This window comes from Monopterus albus, unplaced genomic scaffold (assembly GCF_001952655.1).
Source record: "Monopterus albus unplaced genomic scaffold, M_albus_1.0 scaffold209.1, whole genome shotgun sequence".
Taxonomy (NCBI): domain Eukaryota; kingdom Metazoa; phylum Chordata; class Actinopteri; order Synbranchiformes; family Synbranchidae; genus Monopterus; species Monopterus albus.
The window spans coordinates 1,405,237-1,426,057 of record NW_018128089.1 but is presented as its reverse complement, the minus strand read 5'-3'; the positions used below and the strand labels follow the sequence as shown (position 1 = coordinate 1,426,057).

Here is a 20,821-nt window from a genome sequence, read left to right as displayed (position 1 = left end):
GCTGTAATGGACGGCTGGTTTTTTTAAATAAGAAAACACCACAGCAGCTTTGCCAAACTAACAACAGCCTCCTCTAGCAGAGCCATGACTCTTGGCTCATTTATCTATTTGTCCAGAGTTTGATTCCAGGAAGCAAGTGTCTCCTCATTTATTGTCTCAGTCTGCTTTGTGTATCTGTTGCATGTTTCCCAACAACAATTATCTGAGTGTGATTTAAATTCATTGATAGTTTACTGAAATCGAACCAGCTCTGTAGAGATCTCCATTTCTTTTCCACTGTGTCCAGATTTTGTTTTACATAACATAAAAGAATAAAACGCTGGTGAAACTCACTTTGAGTCACACACACAGTTCATGTTAAACTGAAGCTCAGAGGGTTAACATGCAGCTTTCTTGGCCAGTGTGCGCCCCAAGCCTCCGCTCTGATTGGCTGGAACTACACTCCACCCTGCTGGTTTTTTGTTGTGGATCTTGTCTTGACAGTCCAGAGGACTGAGAGCGGGAACTACAGGATCTGACCAGACCAGGAGCTCAGATAATGGGTGAGCTCTTTTAATTTTCTCTATTTAATCAGCCCCAATGCAGCTACTTAAATTATGTTTTTTTCCCGCATGGAGTCTGGTGGGAGAAGAGCTGCAGCTGTGTTGATGACCTTTGTTCTGGTTCAAGTTCTCATGAGGGAAAACTAAAGGTGCAGTCCATAGATTTTAAACTGTTAAATGACAGTGGATCATCAGGACAAACTACAGGCAAGAGAGCAAACAAACATTAAGAGAGGCAGAAATGCAACAAGAGCAGCTAGAGGTCTAAATGTCCTGTTATCCATTTTGTTAAATAATTTTAAAAATGTGCCAAAATGTCATTATACGCTGCACTTGTCACTCCAAGGCCTTAGGATTTATTTTGATTGCAATGTGGAGGCGTAGCTTTGGGTCCAGGGGCAGCTCCGATATTTAGACTTCTCCACACAAAATATAACAAGCCCAGGATCCAAAGGTTGTGATTTCATGGTCTTCCGTGAAAGTAAACTTTGCAACCATTAAGTCAGAGTGAGTAAAAGAGGAAATGGGGCAGAGTCAGCAACAAACATGGTGGAAATGTGAGAAAAAGTAAACACTGTGGAACCAGTTGTGTGTCAGAGCTGAGGACGATGGATCTGAATGAGCTTCCACGTTGTTGTTTGTCAGGAAACGTGTGTGTGTGCACACATGTTTGTGCCCGATATTACAGCTCTTTAGAACAACACATATTTATGTGGCACGTTTCCTCAGACACAAAACAACTGCGCAACAAGACAAAGCAGGAGTGGTGTTTGCTCTGTGATAAAGCAGGAGTGGTGTTTGCTGTGTGACAACACATTTACTGGACCAAAGCTGCGTCTTGTTCACAGGACTCCGGGCTGGTGGAGATGGTGTGCAGGTTTGACTTCTCTTACACCTGCTACGAATTGAAAACCGCTGCAGTGACATGAGGAGATTCGGAGCTTTCAACACCGAGTCAGTCAGAACCGCGTGGAAACGTCTGAAAGAGCGCCCCCTAGGGGCCAAAGTCAGAGTGTGGGTTTAGACGGGTTTGGGTTTGTTCTCAGTTCAACTTTAGCTTCAGGCAAACTCGTAGCAATAGATATTATACTTCAGCTCTGAGACGAAAAGGAAAAGTAACACCAGCCGGCAGCAGGTGAACAAAGGGCTGGCCGAGACTAGACTACTGTCCCTGAGGGACAGATCTTAAACCGGAGCTCACTGCGTGGGTCCAGTCACAGCAGCTGACTGTAAAACCACCGCAGCTCCTCTAGACTGATGGGTGCACAGGATGCCTGGAGAATTAAACATTTCAGAAGGAATTTTAGGCGTGCGAGCTCCAGCCGCCACTCGCGTCACCCAGGGCGCACGCTGCGGTCGGACACGGCGGTACAGGGTTTGTCCACAGGTGATGAAACAACACCCGGTGACATCCTGTTGAATCATGTAGAGAATGACGTAGGATTTGGCTGGATCATGACATAATACAACACAATACAGGAAAGTCCTAGGGCAGAGTGACAGGAAACGGAAGACCGACAAAAAGAGGCAGAGATGGAGCAACAGTGTGTCTGTGTAAGACAAGATGGAGCACTTTTATTTTCATCCAGATCACAGACCACAAGAACCAGAAGGACCCACAGAACATCCCAGTACGGCATTTGTACTCGTGATCGCGTAATCACTCGTTTTTCGCAATTTGTATGCAAACTGTAGCTCGGATCCTCACCAGAAGTTATAGCACACTACTCCCAATGGGAAGACACGACATATACATGAATTTTGTGCACGTATCTCAAAAACTATGGGATGAGTATCACAGCGAAATTTTGGCAGAAGAAAAATAAAACATTATTATTATTATTATTATTATTAATGATGAGTATCACAGCGAAATCTTGGCAGAAGAAAAATAAAACATTATTATTATTATTATTAATAATAATAATAGGAAGCCTACAGGTGGTGTGCTGTACAGGTGTAGGAGCTGGCACACCTGATAAGAACGGTGAGAATCCGCCCCCTGCTACAGCTGTACCAACAGTACTAACCGTGCACAGCATGTTGTGGCCTTTGTTTAAAATATTGTGATTCATTACAGCTGTGTATACATCAGAGGCCTATGCTGGGTATTACTGATCAAGAGTGCATGAGTCTGAGAAGTAAAAGGTGGACTGTGAACTGTGGAGCTGCTGCTCCACGCCACTGTTTCTCTGGACAGCGATACAGGTCTTTGCAGGGATGCCTGCTGTCCAGCAGTGCTGGTCCAGTACTGAACCCTCTGATGTCTTTCATCTGTTGTTGTGTTTTCTCAGCCAGCTGTTCAGGATGTGGACCGGGATATTGCAGCCCGCTGGATGCCATGAAGGGTGAGACACGTCTGGTTCACTGTTCAGATTATCAGTTCCAGTCCTGGTCTCCTTCCTCAGAACATCTTCTGACACCCCAGACTGAACTCATGATCCCTTTCATCAAATCCAACTCCACTTGAGTTGTAGCAAAGCCAGTCAGATGCCGATCCTTCCTTCCTCTTACTGCAGAGCTGCTGCTCGTCTCCATTTTTCTTCTGGTATCAAATCACACAGAATTCATTTTAAATCAAATAGTCTCCAACAAATGAACCTTTTTACTGAGAGTGATTTGTTGTTTACCAGCTTTTTCCTCCTAGCTAGTGTCCTGTTGTACCTCTGCTGATGCCTTTATGACAGGCGTAGTGATTTATTCCATATGTCTGTAGTCAACATAAATGTCACCATCTGATGAACTGAACATGCACTTGGATTCTAGCTCCCGTGGAAGTATTTTGGCAGAATCTTCCAAAGCATGTGTCAGACAGTTTGTCAGGACATTACAACACGTGCCTCCTTGGTCTAATGCCCATACACCTTCAGGATGATCTGGATTCTGCAGCCTCCCTGTTTCTGGACTTTAGATGTGGATTCACACAGTTTTCTTGTTTTTCTTATCGAAGGTCCTCGGGAGGAGATTGTCTACCTGCCCTGTATCTACCGCAACACAGACATCCAGAAACCAGACTACCTTGCTACTGTCGACGTGGATCCAAAATCCCCCACCTACTGCCAGGTAGATCCGGCTACTGAGCGCCTGAACTGGCCACTGCTGGCTCTTTAGGTCCACCTGTTTCTTAAGCAGAAGGGCTGTAGGAACCCAGTGTGCTACAGCTGAGACACACCATGTCCCACTTTCACTGGGTTGATCAGACTGTGCAAAACCTTAGTTAATGCACCTTTTAAAGTCTTTAACCTTCTTGTAAATGTATAGAATCCTTGTGGTTTTGCAGATCTGTATATAAATAAACCCAGCCTGAAGAGAAATGAAAATGATCGTGAACTTTGGCCTCTGCCCCGTCAGGTGATCCACCGGCTGCCGATGCCGAACCTTCGTGACGAGCTGCATCACTCGGGCTGGAACGCCTGCAGCAGCTGCTTTGGAGACGCCTCCAAGAAGAGGAACCGCTTGATTCTGCCGTCGCTCATCTCGTCCAGAATCTACGTGGTCGATGTGGGGACAAATCCCAGGGCGCCGCAGTTACACAAGGTACGAGCACTGAGGCTGTGGACCTTTTCTTTATACATCTACTTCCTGTCTGTCTGTCCTGAACAGGGCTCCCTTTTCTGTTGCCCTTCCTGAACTTCCTTCAGTTGTTTCCCCTCTTAAAGATTTTTTTATTGCTACTCTGATTCGAGGGTCTAAGGACTCACTTTTTATTTTATCCTGTTTTTGTCCAAGAAGGTCCCACTGAAATACCAGATTTCTTCTTCCTGACTGTTAGCATGAGGCTGCTGTTAGGATCCTCACAGTGCTGGTCTGTTGTGTTAGCATTCTGTTTGACACTGGTGACCCTAATTTCCCCATGTATCTAAAATCCATTGTAAATCTTGACTGCAGCAATTCACTGCAAACAAACCTTCATTTTCAAATTGTCCTGGTTATTGTGATGAAGACAATGTGCAGTTCATCCATTTCCTAAGCTACTAGAAGAGTCTGAGAGTCAGCTGGAAGTGTTTGTAGTGGGGCAGGTATGTCAAGTACTTTGTCAGTAAAACACCAACATGGTTTCTCTGAAGTTTTCATAAAGACACATCTGTGATGAACTGACTGAAACTGCTGAATATGTGATCTGGTTTTTACAGCAGGCAGGAAACGCAACTGAGCAAAACTGGACTTCTTGTTTCTCACTTTGTTTTTCATGCTGCTTTTGAAGGAAAAGTCATTTGAGACCTTCTCCCTGGGGCCCAGTGCCTCAGGGGTCTTAAAGCTGCAGGTCCATTGTTATTTAGTGTGTGGTGACTTGATTAATTGTTTGGCAGGGGCACAACACAACATAACACAACATAAAGTGACATGAAAGGAGCTCGAGGAGGCTCCTGCCCGATTTCCACAAATTCAGGTCTGGTCTCATAGAGTGTCCCTGGAGGACCAGGATTTAGTGGGTCCACGTGGAAACAGCAGCTGTTTTTTTTAAATTCAGAGGAATAACCTAAGAGTGAAAACATGTCAGAAGCTTGTTATTCTGGGGATGAAGGTTCATCCAGAGTTCAGGCTGATAAGCACTGTCCCAGCTGCTCTTTGATAAAACTTAAATTGTTTGACAGACTTTTGACTTTTTGTGGATGAAGTGGGGAAATAAAAAACCTTTTAAAGATTTCAAATAACGGGAAGAGAAGTTGAACTCCAGGGTTCATTCTGTCTGATAATCATAAAAATAATGATCAGAGACACAGATTCTTGGCTTCTGATAGAGGATGTGTTTCTGCTGGTTTCTTCAGACTGGGACCAGTGAGCACTGGGGCAGGATGAGAGTCAGCACCTCCCAGTCTGAGGTTGCTGGTCAGTAGCTCAGGTTCTGGTTCACCAGATGGACTGGTTCAGAGTCAGCACAGGCATTTTGAAGTGGGACATGCATGTGTATCCAAAGTTCCAGGTTCAGCACAGGCATTTTGAAGTGGGACATGTATGTGCGTCCAAAGTTCCAGGTCCAGACATCACACCACAGTTTGGAACAAAGTCCCAGTTTCAAATGCCAGGGTGTTTCAGATCATTGCTAGTGCTTTGCTGACACCATCAAAATGTGAGTTAGTTCAGCAGAGATGTCTTGTTTTTAAATTAAGTGCTTGTTGCGAAGCGCTCTGCAGCTTTTGCTTTGTTTTACTCCATAAAAACAAACTCACTTTGTTTTCATTGATCTTTTTATTGTGGTTTCTTGACTTCAGATGGTGGAACCTGTGGATGTGTACTGGAAGTGCGGTCTGGCCAACCCTCACACCTCCCACTGTCTGGCCAATGGTCAGATCATGATCAGCTGCATGGGAGACCCGTATGGCAATGGCAAGGGTGAGACCCAGAGCCAACTGCAGGTCCTTCAAACCCCAAGTATACAATCATCTTCAGTAGTACTGTTTATGTACACTATGCCTGCTGTCGTCCTCACAGGTGGGTTCATCCTGCTGGATGGTGAGACATTTGAGGTGGTCGGTAACTGGGAGCTCCCGGGTGAAGCTGTGCCCTTTGGGTATGACTTCTGGTACCAACCGCGACACAACGTGATGATCAGCACCGAATGGGGGGCACCTAAATTTCTGGCTGATGGATTTAATCCAGCTCACGTCATAGAAGGTGGGTCAGGATGAACCTTTCCTAACCACAAGTCTTAGTGTTTCTATTTCACTCCTTTACTGAGATAACTTGGCACAGAAGGTCCAGTAAGTCTCCATTAAAATCTACAAACCACCAGCAGCACCATCAGGTTCTGATCTCAGTAAGACTCAAGTCTGAACAACAGCAATTCAGTGTCTTATTCCAGTAAAAGCCCAGTTAGTACAGCAGGATTAAAGGTTAGTCTATGGTGAGTAACACAAGCTTCTGGTGCTAGTCTGTAGTCAGGACTGCTGGGAAAAAATGTCATGCAGTAAAGTAAAAGCCCATCAGTGCTGATAGTTTCCACTCAGCTCTACAAACATCCAAGAACTACCTGCTGCACATTCGGACAAAACCTCAGGTCTTTGTTGTTGGTGTCCCAGGTCACTACGGCAGATCCATCCATGTCTGGGACTGGACCACCCACAGGAAGCTGCAGACAATTGATCTGGGTGAAGAGGGTACTATTCCTCTGGAGGTGCGATTCCTCCACGACCCCAGCGCCACTGAGGGCTACGTGGGATGTGCCCTGCAAGGAACAGTCTTCAGATTCTTCAAAACAGAAGTCAGTACCACAGGGTTATAGGTCCTTGTCATAAGGAGAAGATTCTAGCTCCTGATCCTTGTAAGACTGCAGTCACTACCACAGGGATCTAGATCCTGATCCCAGCAGGACTCTAGGGTGGATCACAGGGCTCCAGATCCCACTATGATTCCACTTAGTATCATATAAACTGGTCTGCACTAATACTTCAGTGAGTACCACAGGGCTTTAGATCCCAGGAAGAATACAGCTGCTAAAATTATGTTCCAGGTATAGTTGTTTATGGCGGCCTGTTTTTAGTTTAGTTTTAGTCTAGTCTTTGTGTGAAGCTGTCATTTTAGTTTTTATTAGTTTTAGTCAATTCATACTCTTTTTAGTGTAGTCTAGTTTTAGTCGACGAAAACTGATGACATTTTAGTCTAGTTTTAGTCAATGAAAATAGTATTTTAGTCTCTTTTTAGTAATGCAATTCTATTTAACCCAGTCTATAGAGTATAAGTACCTACTAGTAGTATAGAGACCAAAACGTTTCTTTTAGTCAAACCCATTTCAAACAAGGTTATCTTATTATATTATTGTTACCTTATAGACTCAAGAGTACATCCAATACACATTTTGTGTGATTTTGTGGCCACATTTCTCCCCATCTTTTTCCACAACAAATTCCGTTTTCTTTTCCACTTCTATGTAATTAAAGTTTTTCCAAATGTCGTTTCTTCTTTTTCTCCCAATGACAAACCGCGGCTGGCCGGCCATCGATCCCTTTCTCTGTGTTCTGATGCGGCCCCTGAAGCGAGACACGGGAAACAGAAATACTGCAAAATAATAATAATAACATGACTAAACAAGACGAAATAACATAACATTTCGTCTCGTTTTTTATCGTCAACAATATTGCATTATATATTTAATTATAGTCATCGTCACATGACCAGCATTTTTGTTGCGTCTCGTCTCGTTTTCGTCACGCGATAAAGGTTCGTTGACGACGTCATTTAGTCATAATTTTCATTGACGAAAGCAACACTAGTTCCAGGGTTGGTTCCTATAAAATGTGGGGTTTAAACCAGCAGCCACAGGTAACATCTACGTGCCTGGTCTTGGTTGTTGATCAGTGTCTGTGTGTTTTCAGAAAAGTGACTGGGCTGCAGAGAAGGTGATCAGTGTTCCCAGTAAGAAGGTGGAGGGATGGATGCTGCCTGAGATGTCTGGTGAGACTGACTGACTGGCCGGTGTCTGGTCTGGTTTCTGGTCTCCTTGACCGGTGTCGGGTCTGGTTTCCGGTCTGGTTGACCGGTGGGTCTGGTTTCCGGTCTGGTGGTTTCCGGTCTGGTTGACCGGTGTATGGTCTGGTTTCCGGTCTGGCTGACCGGTGTATGGTTTGGTTTCCGGTCTGGCTGACTGGTGTCTGGTCTAGTTTCTGGTGTCTGGTCTGACCTGTTATCCGTCTGTTTGTCCCATCAGGTCTGATCACAGACATCTTGATCTCACTGGATGACCGTTTTCTCTACTTCAGTAACTGGCTGCATGGCGACATCAGACAGTATGACATCACAGACAGGAGGAACCCCCGAATGGTTGGACAGGTGAGCTCAGATAATACACTGGTCCACTGATGATGTTGGAAAGGTAGAAAACGGAGACTGAGACAGCTCACCACTCTGTCTGCTTCAGGTGTTTCTGGGAGGAAGTATTGTCAGTGATGGGCCAGTTAAAGTCCTGGAGGACCCTGAGAACCAGCCACAACCCCCTCCATGCATCATCAAGGTACAGCAGACAGGAAGTGATGTGACAGCATGGATCTCTCTGCTGTCCCCTGCGGGGTTTATTGATTATTTACTGATTGGTTGTTACCCTTTCTTCACCTTTGTCTCTGCTTAACTGTGTCCACCTGTCCCCCTCTTACCTCTGTCTCACCTCTCTCTCTCAGGGGAGGCGTGTCTATGGAGGGCCTCAGATGTTGCAGCTGAGTTTGGATGGTCGGAGACTTTATGTGACGACGTCTCTGTACAGTGCTTGGGACAAACAGTTTTACCCCGATATGGTCAAGTATGTGCACTAGTCACCTGGATTGGGTATTTCAAACTAAAATGCTATTTGATATTTGCTGGTAACTGTCCACATACTTTTGGCCACATAGTGACCTGTGATAAACTTCGTCTCCTGTCCTCTCTCTTTTCAGAAAGGGCTCGCTCATGATGCAGATCGATGTGAACTCTGTGAGTGGAGGTCTGTCCCTGAACAAGAAATTCCTGGTGGATTTCGGTAAAGAACCTGATGGTCCGGTTCTGGCCCATGAGTTGCGATATCCAGGAGGGGACTGTACGTCTGACATCTGGCTGTGAAGATGTCGCATCAGTGATTTCTGTGGCTGCAAATGCCCAGACAGGATATTCACCCTACACTTACATCATCTTTTCATTTAGTTTCTTCTCACAGTCACTTCCTGCTCTGTCAAGTTTCTTTTTCCTAACAAATCAACTGTCAGCCTGCATCTGATCAGATCAGACTCACGTGTCTCACCATTACCTGTCGCTCTCCTGCAATGTAAACACAACTGATGTTTAAATAAAGTTTAGGTTGATCGGTCATCTGAGTATTTGTATTTAATGCCAAAGAACAAGCTTAATTTTGTTTGACCTGACAAGAGACACAGAAACTGAACACAATTTAACCATTTCAACAAAATATTCTCAGCTGTGCTGCCAAATTCAGAGGTCCTGGCACAGTCATCTTCGCTTTCCCCAGCAGTATGGTGCCCAGTGATGGAAGAAGTAAAGGTTTCATTACCACAGTGGACAAACGCTCTGTTAAAAGTGAATGTCCTGCATTCAACATGTTATTTAAGTAAAAGTACAAAGGTATCGGCAGGAAAGTACACTTGAAGTAGCAAAAATAAAATCGGTCATTGTGCAAAATGGCACATTTCACATTAATGTAGATTATATTGTTACTTTTTACAGTAAAACTTGATGCACTCATTTGTTTCAACACATCCTCTGGCCTGTGCGATGTATAGTGATGGCAGCAGCAGTGTCTTCCCTCTGATCAGAAATGTGAAACTCATTCTCTAGCTGCCCAGGTAGACCCTCACTTACAACAGCAGCCAAGTATGAGCTCTGGGTTGACACAACCAGATTTTTTTGTTATATTGTCCTGACTGCAAAGTTTGATCTTAGTACATTTTAATCCTTGTTTTTGTAACCCTGGGTGTTTACAACCATTGGATCAGAGGAGGAGGATGGACGGACTGAAGGACCAATCTTGGGAGAATTAAGTTTAAACCACAATTCCTCCCCAACAGTTTTTGGACCAATCAGAGAGCAACATTCTTTCATATAAATGTTGTGTACTGCTAAGTTGAATTTAGTCTTTTCTGTTTATCCTAAACAGATGAGATCCATGTGCACATGCTTATTTTGATACGTTAATGCATAATAAATTTCATATAGAGAAATATATCTTTTTATTAGTCTTCTCTTTTCAAAAGAATGGACCTTTTTTCTCACACAAAGCTGAAAACATCTTCCTTGCTGTAGTACCCTCGCTATGTGAACTGCTGCTTTGTAGGTCAGGGGAAGCTGTAGACATTTTATGTTTGTGTTCAGCATTCTTGAGAATTAATGTCCAAACACTGAACCATGGTGAAGTCAGTTGCATGTCCAGTAATATCTTTGCACATGTGCTGTATGCACATACACACAAACAAACAGAGAGATCGAGTGCACAGTGCATTGTATCCACAAAAATATGACCCAAACTACAGTCTGTCTCAAAAAAAAGCTTCAAAACATAACCTGGGTTACATTTTGTTTACCTTTAAATGAAACAGCCAGCACGAGAGACCAACGGGTAACAACTAGAGCAGATGAAGAATCAGCGACAGCGTCCCCTGTTGTGCGCTAGCTACAACCTATAGTTGTGAGATGAAGATCAAACTGAATCAATGGAGCACAAGAACTGGATATAAAACAACTTTAGACCCGCTAAACTATCACCAGGTAAGACTGACTCACTTGAAAATACTTGGGTACATCGTTTAACTTGGAGCGCAGACATGTTACTATGAGGGTGCTAATGTTAGCTTAGCATACAGATTTTAAACAGCTGAGCGGACATAGAAACATTTGGCCTGATATCTCTCGGCTAATGCTGGAGTTGGCCAAATTTGTGTTAAAGTCAAGATCCAAAGCTGGTTTAGGCCAGCATGTAATTAGCTAGCCTCCGAGTATTTTCGAGGCTAACTGTTAACAGGGCGATGCTAATTTTTAGTTTGTAACTAGCAGTTTGATAACTTGGTCCGTTTATAACTGAACTTTAACCCGTCTACGCTAATGATGACTCGAACCGTAACGTTACAGTTGACGCTGATTTACTACCATTTCAGTGGCAACGGTTCTTTTGGAGAAGTTAAGGAGTCTTAGTGTCTCCCCCCCGTCGCAGTTAGCTTCGCGCTAAGCCATGCTAGGCTAACATCGTCCGAGTCTTGGTACAACGGCTCAAAAGACGATTTAACAAACTATTATTTTTCTATATTGTGTTCACGTGTAGAGCATTACTAATCCAGTGTTTACAGTCCCGAACGATACGAAACGAGCTGTAATAAACCAAAAGACTGTTTATAAAGCTGCAAGATACATCTGTTATTGTATGAAATGTGCAGGTCGTTTGTGTTGAAGTCTGGTTGTCAGTGGGGGAATTTAGTTTTAAAACTCATTACTTATGTTCAGCAGTTAAGATGAGTTGAACTGTGATTATAGATATCTCGACTAATGGTATAGTGATTGAATCTGTTTCCTTTTTAAAATGTAGATAGATGCTTCATCAGAGCTCGAGGATTAGTTACAACAGACCACACATAAGCACAGACACCCTATAAAACACACTGATGTGCTCATGGACAGTGTTGTGAGTGAGGTGAATGAACAGACGTTGCAAGAATAAAACAGGAACATGTCGAGATATTAAGGAAAATCCTGTCCTAAATCTACTGGTGTTCAGATCAGTGGGAAACAATATATTGATAAGCTTGAATAATTAATTTGGTCAGTTTTTACAGTGTACCAAAAAGTCTGTGCACATGTATTTCCTTTGTCAATAGATGGTAGAATACTGACATGTTAGAGCGTGAAGATTTTAACTTTCTATTTTCTGGTGTTTTTGTGAACAGGGCAACCTTGGCTCCAGAATGCCTGGAACAGGGAAGAGAGCTCTCAAGCACAAGGCGTTGGCAGCTGGTGGACAGTTTTACTGAGTTTTCAAAGGTAAACTCAAAAATATACCAACTGTACTGTCTCACACAGTAATTAAACGTGTGACTGAGACCCATGGCCCACTGTTAGCATGGTGTGTATAGACACAGCACATGATGCGAAAGTGTACTGTGGCACTTACTGTAGCCTCACAAGGTAACACTGTAGGTCAGATATGAGCAGATGTTATGTGTGTTGTAGACTTGCTTGATTCAAATTGAACTGCATCAAATAGGAGCATGATCAGATCCTCGGGATGTGTTCGACCAGGGGGTGCTGCACAAAACCAAGATAAGGGATTACACTGGGATTTTCCAGTTATCTGGGCTGAATTTAGTCCTGACTCGGCTGCATGAAAGCGGGTTAAACTAAGATAGATTAAGTTCCCATGGAAGTTTGTTCTGTGCAGCTTGTCTGCTCCAGACCAGGCTAACAGCCAGGCTTAATTTATCCTGGTGCCTTATTGATTCTGTCAGTAGTGACTCTGATCAGAAACCAGTTAATTCTTTCACAGTTAATCTGTTAAATGTGATAGTCATTGTTACTGATTGTGTTCATGAAGACTGCTGTTCATATTACTGTTAGAAGTTAGATGAATTTTATTGCAGCTGTTGAGGCGATTAGAGACAGGGGATAAAGCTGCAAAGGCGTCTTCAATGGAGTCAGTCTATACTACTGTATGTGTTTGTCTTCCTTTACTATATATATATATATATATATATATATCTAAAAAGCCTATATTGGTTATTTTAGAAAACAGTGGAAGAGATGTCACCGATCTTATTTTTGCAGACACCAAAATCTTTAAAGTTGACATAATAATCACGTTACTTATACTGGCTGTATTGAATAGATAAAGACTGTGATTGCAATGATAAAACAAAGTTTAATCATGTACTGTTCAGTTTTATTTTTAGCAAATATTTTAAGCCAAGTTAATGCCAATAATATCAAAGAGATCAGTCACCCAAAATAGGCCTCTGCGTTAAGATCTGCTTATTGTGGATTTATCGAATTTAGAAATTGCTGATGAGAAGTTTCAGGTTTGTAAGTGGGAACATGCTTACAATATCACCCAGATTCTACCATTTGCAGAATGAACTTTACACATTTAGGTTGTGGATTTGTGGCTGTAATTAACCTTTGTGGTATATTTCTTGAGTCACGTATGGTTTCAGTTAAGAACAGTGGTTAGTCAATGTGTGCGGGGGCAACTGTGGTTCAGTGAGTAGAGCAGTCGTCTCCCAACCGGAGGCTCAGAGGCTTGAATATCGGTGCCTGCAGTCCACGTGTCTTTGGGCAAGACACTGAACCCCCAAGTTGCCCCCGATGGTTAGAGCCATCGGTTGAGTTGGCGCCACAGATGGCTGCCTCAGTTCTGTACCGGAAACAAATTCCTTGTGTGTAACATACCTGGCCAATAATGGTGGTTATCCTCCTTATCCTTTAGGCGACTTTACACAGTCAGTCGGTCCGCTGCCACCTGGCAGGTCTTGGTGTCTGTGTTTCATTTTGTTTTTACAGATCATGTGCCTGAATTCCCCATAAGCGTCCATGAGCGTGCTTGATGAGTGTATCTGAAATGTGCTCAAAACCACAACCAGGACGGTGCCGTTCGTGCCGGTTGGGTGTGGAGTCATTCATTTTAACGACCGTACTTAATATGCTGTGTAGCAGCATGGCCAGATGGAATGCAGCTTGTATGTCAGCATCGGTGAATCTGTGATCCACTTGTGGTCTGAAGAAATCTGTGAAAGCACATTCATCTGAATTACTTAGACCTGGCATCATCACCTAGCCACAATCCTCAACCTGGCTTAGCCTTTGTGAATCGCATTAAGCCAGGATGCACTTGGCAGACTAGGTCAAACCTCACTTTGTCTTGTTAACCTGGGTTTCTTAAATCTGCTTTTGTGCAGTACCCCCTGATCTCACTCAGTCTGTGTTTATACCTGTGTTATGTTTTACACTGCACATAAAGCAGCAGCAGCAGACCAGAACATGTAGCAGAAATGATTTCCAACTTTTTCCATTGTTTGACCTTTGACTGGATCTTGCCTTATTAATGACCTTTGACTTGTTTTGTTTCCCCTGGAGGGGGCAGAGCTTCCCAGTGGCGATGATGGAGGAAACAGAGCCAGAGCTTTCCCCTGCCCCCTCTGAGCAGAACAGCCCCTCCTCCTCCCTCTCCACATCCTCCTCCCCTTCCCTGTCCCTCCCTTCCACCCCCTGTTCGACCTGTGGCCCCCACCACACCATCATCCCTCCTCTGGTTGTGATCAATGAAGGTGGGGCAGAGCTCAATCTGGTGATTGACGCTGAGGTGGCCCAGCGGGCATGTCACGAGGTGCTACAGAAGGTGAAGCTGCATGGTGATGGCCACCACCTGCACAACAGGCCTGACCCAGAGACACCTGCTCTGACCACTGCGGTGAAACCTTTGAAGATCCAGGAGGAGGAGGACAACCCAGAGGGCTCTGCTCCTGGCTCGGTGAAGAGTGCCCGGCGACGGCAGAGACACAACCCCTCCAAACAGTCGTGGCTGCTCCGCCTGTTCGAATCCAAGCTTTTTGATGTTTCCATGGCAATTTCCTACCTGCACAATTCGAAGGAGCCCGGTGTGCAGGCGTACATCGGGAATCGGCTCTTCAGCTTCCCCAACGAGGAGGTGGACTTCTACTTGCCGCAGCTGCTCAACATGTACATCCACATGGATGAGGATGTTGGGGATGCCATCAAGCCTTATGTGGTGGGTGTAGCACAGGCACTGGTTTAATACTGCTTTAAAAAATGGTCCAGACCAAACTGTCTCAGCACCGAATAACTTATTTTATGACGTTTTATTGCATCTGAGTCCAGTTCCACATCTGCTTATCAAATATAAATCCTTCTGATTTCCTTATCAATTCTTCTCAGGTGAGTTGTTTGGTAGAGTGAAGACATCTTAGTTTACTAAGTTTACATTCACTGTTTTAATTTTAGTTTCTCTCAGTATCATACCTACACCACACCCATATCTTCACCTTATATTTTCATTTGGTGTGTCCCTTTACACCTGTGTGCTGTCTGCAGGTGCACCGCTGCAGGCAGAGCATCTCCTTCAGCCTGCAGTGTGCCTGGCTGCTGGGAGCTTACTCCTCTGATATGCACATCTCCACCCAGCGTCACTCTCTAGGAACCAAACTGAGGAAACTCATTCTCTCTGATGAACTCAGACCTGCGGTGCCTAGAGCTCGCAGAGATCCCCTTACTCTGATGTCTTTCTGTCCCGTAATATCCCCTGCCACTGGCCCTGGGCCCCCGGGGGGAGACCATGGTTTGTCCCCATCTAAACGAACACATCAGCGCTCCAAATCGGATGCTACGGTCAGCATCAGTCTGAGCAGCAACCTGAAGAGAACAGCCAGTAACCCGAAGGTGGAGAGCAGCCAGGATGAGGTAACACACCAGTAGTGCTGAACTGGCAGCCTTAGCGTTTTTCATGCATTGTGCCTGTTTTTCGTTGATAGTAGCCAGTAAAGAGTTCACTGGAAATACGGTGGTCAGGAGCAGCAAGGATCACTGGATGCTGGAGTTAAAAATGTTTAATATGAAATGAAGTTCTGAAAACCATGAAGACTAATAGAGTCTGTCACTGTGGAATGCAGTATACCAATTGAAATGTCTCACAGGTGTCCTGCAGGTTTGCAGGGACCAGAACTGTCTGGACAATTTAAAAGATGCAGCCAGTGACTTTGTATGTTTATGTTACTGTGCACAAACCCCGTCCAGAGACCAGCAGCACCAGTGAATATGGTGTCCTCACCGTGAGTCCAGACCCTGGTTTTGCTTATTGCTCTGTGTTGTCCACCAGCTTTTAAACCTCCGCAGTGAGTCACACCGCTGCACTGGGTGCAAGGGCGCCAGAAGTAGGGGAGCCATAGGGCCACTGGCCCCCCATCCCAGTTTCAATCATTCTTATCCACTCAGTCACTCTCTCCCACTAAGACATTAAAGCTTCTCTAGCAGATGTGAGTCTAGTTAGCACAGTGAAATCATCTGAGGAGAAGAGAGAGAAACACTGCTTTACGCACATTGCAACCGTCAAAGACGTAGCCTGTTTTCCATGGTAATTTGGAAAGTTCTGCATGTTAGCAGTAGAAATAAACGAGCTTATGAGGAGATGGCCATGAAGTTGTTTTATGGCTAAAACTGCACAAATCACAAAAGTAAGGACTGCAAAATGTTTACCTGCCTGTTAGCTCAGGGAGCAGAGTTAGCTGTTGGCTCGAGCAGCCTGGTCAGAGCTGTGGGTTGTTTAATCCTGAAACTGCAGAAATAAATGTGAGTTTTAAGGTAAGGTAGCTCACACTGTTACTGTATGGTAAGGCTGTTTAATGACTACTCCACCGGGTCCTGTGTTTGATGTGTTGTGTTGGTGAACTGGTGATAGCTGAGAGGAGCAGATGGATTTGGATGGAAAATCTATAGTCATGTTTATAATATTCAAAAAAAAAACCCTTAAATTGGCATATAGAGTTCCTTTTTCATGATCCTTTGTGAGGTCAGTAAACCAATGGAGTTTCTGGAGTGAAGCTGTTTGTTTACACTGCACTTGTCTTAGTTTTTGCATGAATAGGATATAGCACATCTGCAAACAACATGACAATGTTTTTTAAGCTAACATTAACTGTGTGAGGGGATTTCTGTGCTTTAAGCTGAACCTGTACTATTTGTTGATGTGTTGGATGACAGTTCATTTCTCTATCTGTGGAGCTAACTTTGTGTAGAGACCTGTTTATATTAAATGTTGTCACCACTGCTAGTTATCTCAGGGGAATTAGCTGACTAATCACACCCCTAACTAGATGTCTAGGGGCGTGACGAGTCAATACATGATACTGGGTTCATGAGAACGAGACAATATTTTAACACAATCTTTAAGAAATCTTCAGTGATGAAATGACTGGAAATTGTTTTATTTGACTGAAAGTCAGAAAATGCTCAACCGCAGGTGCATATTGGAATGTTTTAACTAATCATCTTGTAATGAATGTCACTTCATTCATTATACTTTCTGAATATGCAGCACTGTAAAAGGTTTGGCCACAGATTCAACTGACTGGCTTTTACGGTGCTCTCCTGTAGGATTTCACGAGTCTCTTCACACCTTTGAACTGTGAATGAGCTTCTAAACTTATAGACGTATATGAATTAATTCTAATTGCGTTGACTGGATATGTCCATGCTGGGATCAGATTAGCTCTTGCAGTCCATCTGCAGACACAGTTGCAACAAAATTCTATTATGTGCGCGCTCTCTGTGTACTACACTGGGTTCGCGGTTCACTTCTGCTTTTTTCATCCTGTCAACATTATGACAAAAATGGGCTTTTAACATTTATGAATCCATTTCGACCTGTAGATGATATGAATCGCAATTTTAATGCAAATTGATTTTTTTTTTTTTTTTTTTAATCCCCTCCCACCCTGGGTGTCCATGTGACTCTACAACCCTCTAAACGTCTGACCTCTAACCTCTAGGACAGCAGCTCCAGCTCGGACGGTCTGGAGTTTGAGACTGGTCCCGTAAGTTCACCAGCTTCCTGTTCTGACCTCCAGGGTGCATTGTGGGAAATCAAGTGTGTGATGGAAACTGTGGGTTCTGGTTCTGGTGAAGTCCCATGTCAGCTTACTGTAGAGATGGGTGCGAGCTGCATGTCCGTGGACATCGCTCCGTGATTCTTTGTATCTGCTTGTTAAGTGGTAACGTAACATTCTGTTTCCGGATCCGAACTTTGATTGGTTCTCCTCCTCTGCATACACCACAGTGTTGTCTTCCCCATTGTTTCCATAAATCTGAAACAAAAATCACAGGTCGGCTGTCATTTTACCGCTTACTTTGTGATGGGAAGGAGGAAAAGAAATGGCTACAAATGATTGGATAAGTCACAGTATTCTTAAATTAATAGAATTTTAAAAGAAACATTAGCTAGCTAGTTAGCACGAAATTAATGTAAACACTATACAGTGACACATTTTACACTGGTGAAAGTAACAATAAAAGCTGGGAACTGTTAAAATGACTTAGATATACAAGTATAAACCTATATAGCCATATATTGTAATAAATTTACTACAACATATAAACAACATATAATAAAGTTTGTTGTTATGCCACCAGGTGTAATGGCAACACTGACTATTTGAGTTTTAAGAATGTAGTCATGTTTTTTTTACTCTTGATGTCTCGCTAAAGAAAAAAACATGTTATTGTTGTAGAGGGTGACAGACTCCGCTATTTGGGTCTGGGCGAGTTTGGACCTGGAAATGGAACGTTACGTCACACTTAACAAGCGGATTGGGTCCAATCAGCTGTCTGATGTTGTGGGTGAAACACTGAGGACACAAATTGATCTTTGAGCAGTGGTGATCCTTCTTATTGACCCACTGTTTGTGTGTCAGGTTTGATGCAGCTTGTGTTCAGTGTGTGTGTGTGTGTGTGTGTGTGTGTGTGTGTCCTATATGTCCCAGGCCAAAGCTGATGTGGTGAAACCAGCCAATCAGAGTACAGCATGCAGGTGAAGACACAGCTTTCAGAAATCTTGAGGTCACAAGGTGACCCAACCCCGGCCCAACCACGTCCAGATGAAATCTTCAGCACTGTGCTAGCACCTTGTTAACACCCTTTTAAGACCATGCTAGCACTCTGTTTACAACATGTTAGCATCCTTTTAACATCCTGCTAACAGCTTATAAACAACATGCCAGCACCCTGTTTACAATATGCTATCACCCTTTTAACATCCTGCCGCCGTGGTAGCACCCAGTTAACACCGTAGCATCATACTGAGCATGTAACGTGTTTCTTAGCACAAACCTGACACAAAAACCTGTGGCTCAGAAGGTAGAGTGGGGTCATCTCCTAACCAGAAGGTTGGTGGTTTGGTTCCTGGCTTCTCCAGTCCACTTGTCGAAGTGTCCTTGAGGAAGACACTGAACCCCAGTTGCTCCCGGTGATGACACTGATGCATGAATGGTCAAATAGTGTGAAAGTACTTTGAGTGTGTTGCAATGCATAGAAAAGCGCTATACAAGTATAAGACAATTTACCATTCCCTGTTACTGTTTACCATTCTCTGTTTGAGGTTGCCCTGAGGTGAGAGCAGCACAAACACAGACTCCTCCTGTAACATCCTTTCTGTCTGTCTGTCCGTCCCTATCTCTCTGTTTGTCCTTGTCTCTGTTGGCTGTCCAGCCAGTGCGTCTGGCTCCTCAGAGAGAGTTTATCAAGTCTCTGATGGGCATTGGGAAGCGTCTGGCCACACTGCCCACCAAAGAGCAGAAGACCCAGCGACTCATCTCAGAGCTGTCGCTGCTCAACCACAAACTCCCGGCTCGGGTCTGGCTGCCCACCGCCGCCTTCGACCACCACGTGGTCCGAGTACCACACACGCAGGCTGTGGTGTTAAACTCCAAAGACAAGGTGATGTTTGACCTAAACCTGGTTCTGAAACTTTAAGCCAATGTCCTCACAGTGATAGTTTTAAAATGTTAATGGAGCTGGATGTGTTGATTCCGTCTGAATCAGAACTGGCTCACCTTAAAGTGTGAACACGCATCCTGATCTGATTCAGTGTGATATCCATTTCCTGAGGATCTCATTACCTCTGATGTGCTTCCAGAATAAACTTCCATAATTCCACTTAGAAACCAGAGAAAAGGCTCCAGAACCTGCCTAAGAAGCCTCCTGGTTTTAAGTTTCCTTCAGTATCGCAGAGATCCAGGGACGGTTGTTTGTAGCGCACAAAGGAGCTGCTCACAGCTAATTCCGCCACTTCAGAAGGGGCCACTGTGACCACATGTGAGCTGATGCAGGCTAAACAAACAGGAATGAAGTTGTAGCTCACAGCTACTGAACATAATGCGCCCCACTTGCATCAACCAAAGTATCATGAGAGGTGTAGTTTCTAAAACTTATAGCACCATTATCCCCAAATAAGGCAAAGAATAACAAAACGAGCAGGAGCAGACACTGTCGCTAAAATTCAGAAAGGAGTAGTTAATTTGCTTTGCTGAACAGATTTGAGTACATGAAGATATTAAAACCTGCACACACTGTCTGTCACACACTGTGACCCCTCAGGCTCCATACCTGATCTACGTGGAGGTTCTGGAGTGTGAGAACTTTGAGACATCCAGTGTTCCAATCCGGATCCCAGAGAACCGGATCAGGAGCACTCGCTCTGTGGAGAACCTGCCGGATTGTGGCATGATGGCAGAGCAGAGAGCTGGCAGCTTCTCCGTGGTCCCAAACTATGACAATGACGATGAGGCCTGGTCTGTGGATGACATCGGAGATCTGCAGGTGGAGGTACGGGGACACCCAAGTGTTCTGACACAGGATGTGATGTATTCCTGCTTGGTTGTGTTACATCATAGCACCACAGAGCCAGCTCAACTTAGTCCTGCTCTCATGAGGTCACTCACTTCACTGAGTCTGAGGCTGGCTGTTAACCCTCTCAGGTTTTCCCAGTTTGTGTAAATATTAAGAACACCTCTAAATGTAATGTATTCCGGTATAACAACACCTTTAACTATGGCCTCAGTAATAAACGTCTTATAACGTCCAACACCAACACTGAACCACTGTTAGCTTCATAAAGACAGATGCCATTGGACAGGTGTACCTAATAAAGTGCTCAGTGCATGTATATAACAATAAGACACAGGGCGCTTAACTATTTTAACAACCCTCCCAGGGTCACTGGACCCTCAGATGTATGAAGAAATACGCTGGTATATTGATATCTGCGATGGCAGATGAGCGTTGGAACCAACAACAACAAGCATGACCCATGTACGGAA

The 20,821-nt window shown here is 44.1% G+C and overlaps 2 protein-coding genes across 4 annotated transcripts in view; both read left to right on the top strand.

The window, feature by feature from the left end:
- Nucleotides 1-439: 439 nt before the first annotated feature.
- Nucleotides 440-9,314, top strand: selenbp1 (selenium binding protein 1). 2 transcript variants are annotated; one of them, XM_020618667.1, is made up of 12 exons: nt 440-542; nt 2,837-2,890; nt 3,493-3,605; nt 3,894-4,079; nt 5,756-5,876; nt 5,976-6,158; nt 6,563-6,744; nt 7,856-7,934; nt 8,188-8,309; nt 8,398-8,490; nt 8,654-8,772; nt 8,906-9,314. In XM_020618667.1, the coding sequence occupies exons 1-12, from the start codon at nt 539-541 to the stop codon at nt 9,066-9,068; spliced, it is 1,419 nt and encodes a 472-aa protein (XP_020474323.1). In that variant the 5' UTR covers nt 440-538; the 3' UTR covers nt 9,069-9,314. The 2 variants fall into 2 exon arrangements, with proteins under 2 accessions (XP_020474323.1, XP_020474324.1); XM_020618668.1 differs by lacking the exons at nt 440-542; nt 2,837-2,890 and adding an exon at nt 2,914-3,090.
- A 1,216-nt stretch (nt 9,315-10,530) lies between these two features.
- Nucleotides 10,531-20,821, top strand: part of pi4kb (phosphatidylinositol 4-kinase, catalytic, beta) — a 19,993-nt gene continuing 9,702 nt past the window's right edge. The window contains exons 1-7 of one of the 2 annotated variants that reach the window (XM_020618727.1): nt 10,531-10,724; nt 11,894-11,987; nt 14,073-14,724; nt 15,048-15,413; nt 17,498-17,542; nt 19,212-19,439; nt 20,100-20,327. In XM_020618727.1, coding sequence (XP_020474383.1) covers nt 14,095-14,724; nt 15,048-15,413; nt 17,498-17,542; nt 19,212-19,439; nt 20,100-20,327 — 1,497 coding nt within the window. In that variant the 5' untranslated portion in view covers nt 10,531-10,724; nt 11,894-11,987; nt 14,073-14,094. The remainder of the gene's footprint in view (nt 10,725-11,893; nt 11,988-14,072; nt 14,725-15,047; nt 15,414-17,497; nt 17,543-19,211; nt 19,440-20,099; nt 20,328-20,821) is intronic. The other variant, XM_020618728.1, reaches the window with a different exon arrangement.

Coding starts and splice junctions, on each gene's coding strand:
- selenbp1 (XM_020618667.1), top strand. Junction 2,891..3,492: donor CCCGCTGGATGCCATGAAGG/GTGAGACACGTC, acceptor TTCTTATCGAAG/GTCCTCGGGAGGAGATTGTC. Junction 8,773..8,905: donor TTTTACCCCGATATGGTCAA/GTATGTGCACTA, acceptor CTCTCTTTTCAG/AAAGGGCTCGCTCATGATGC.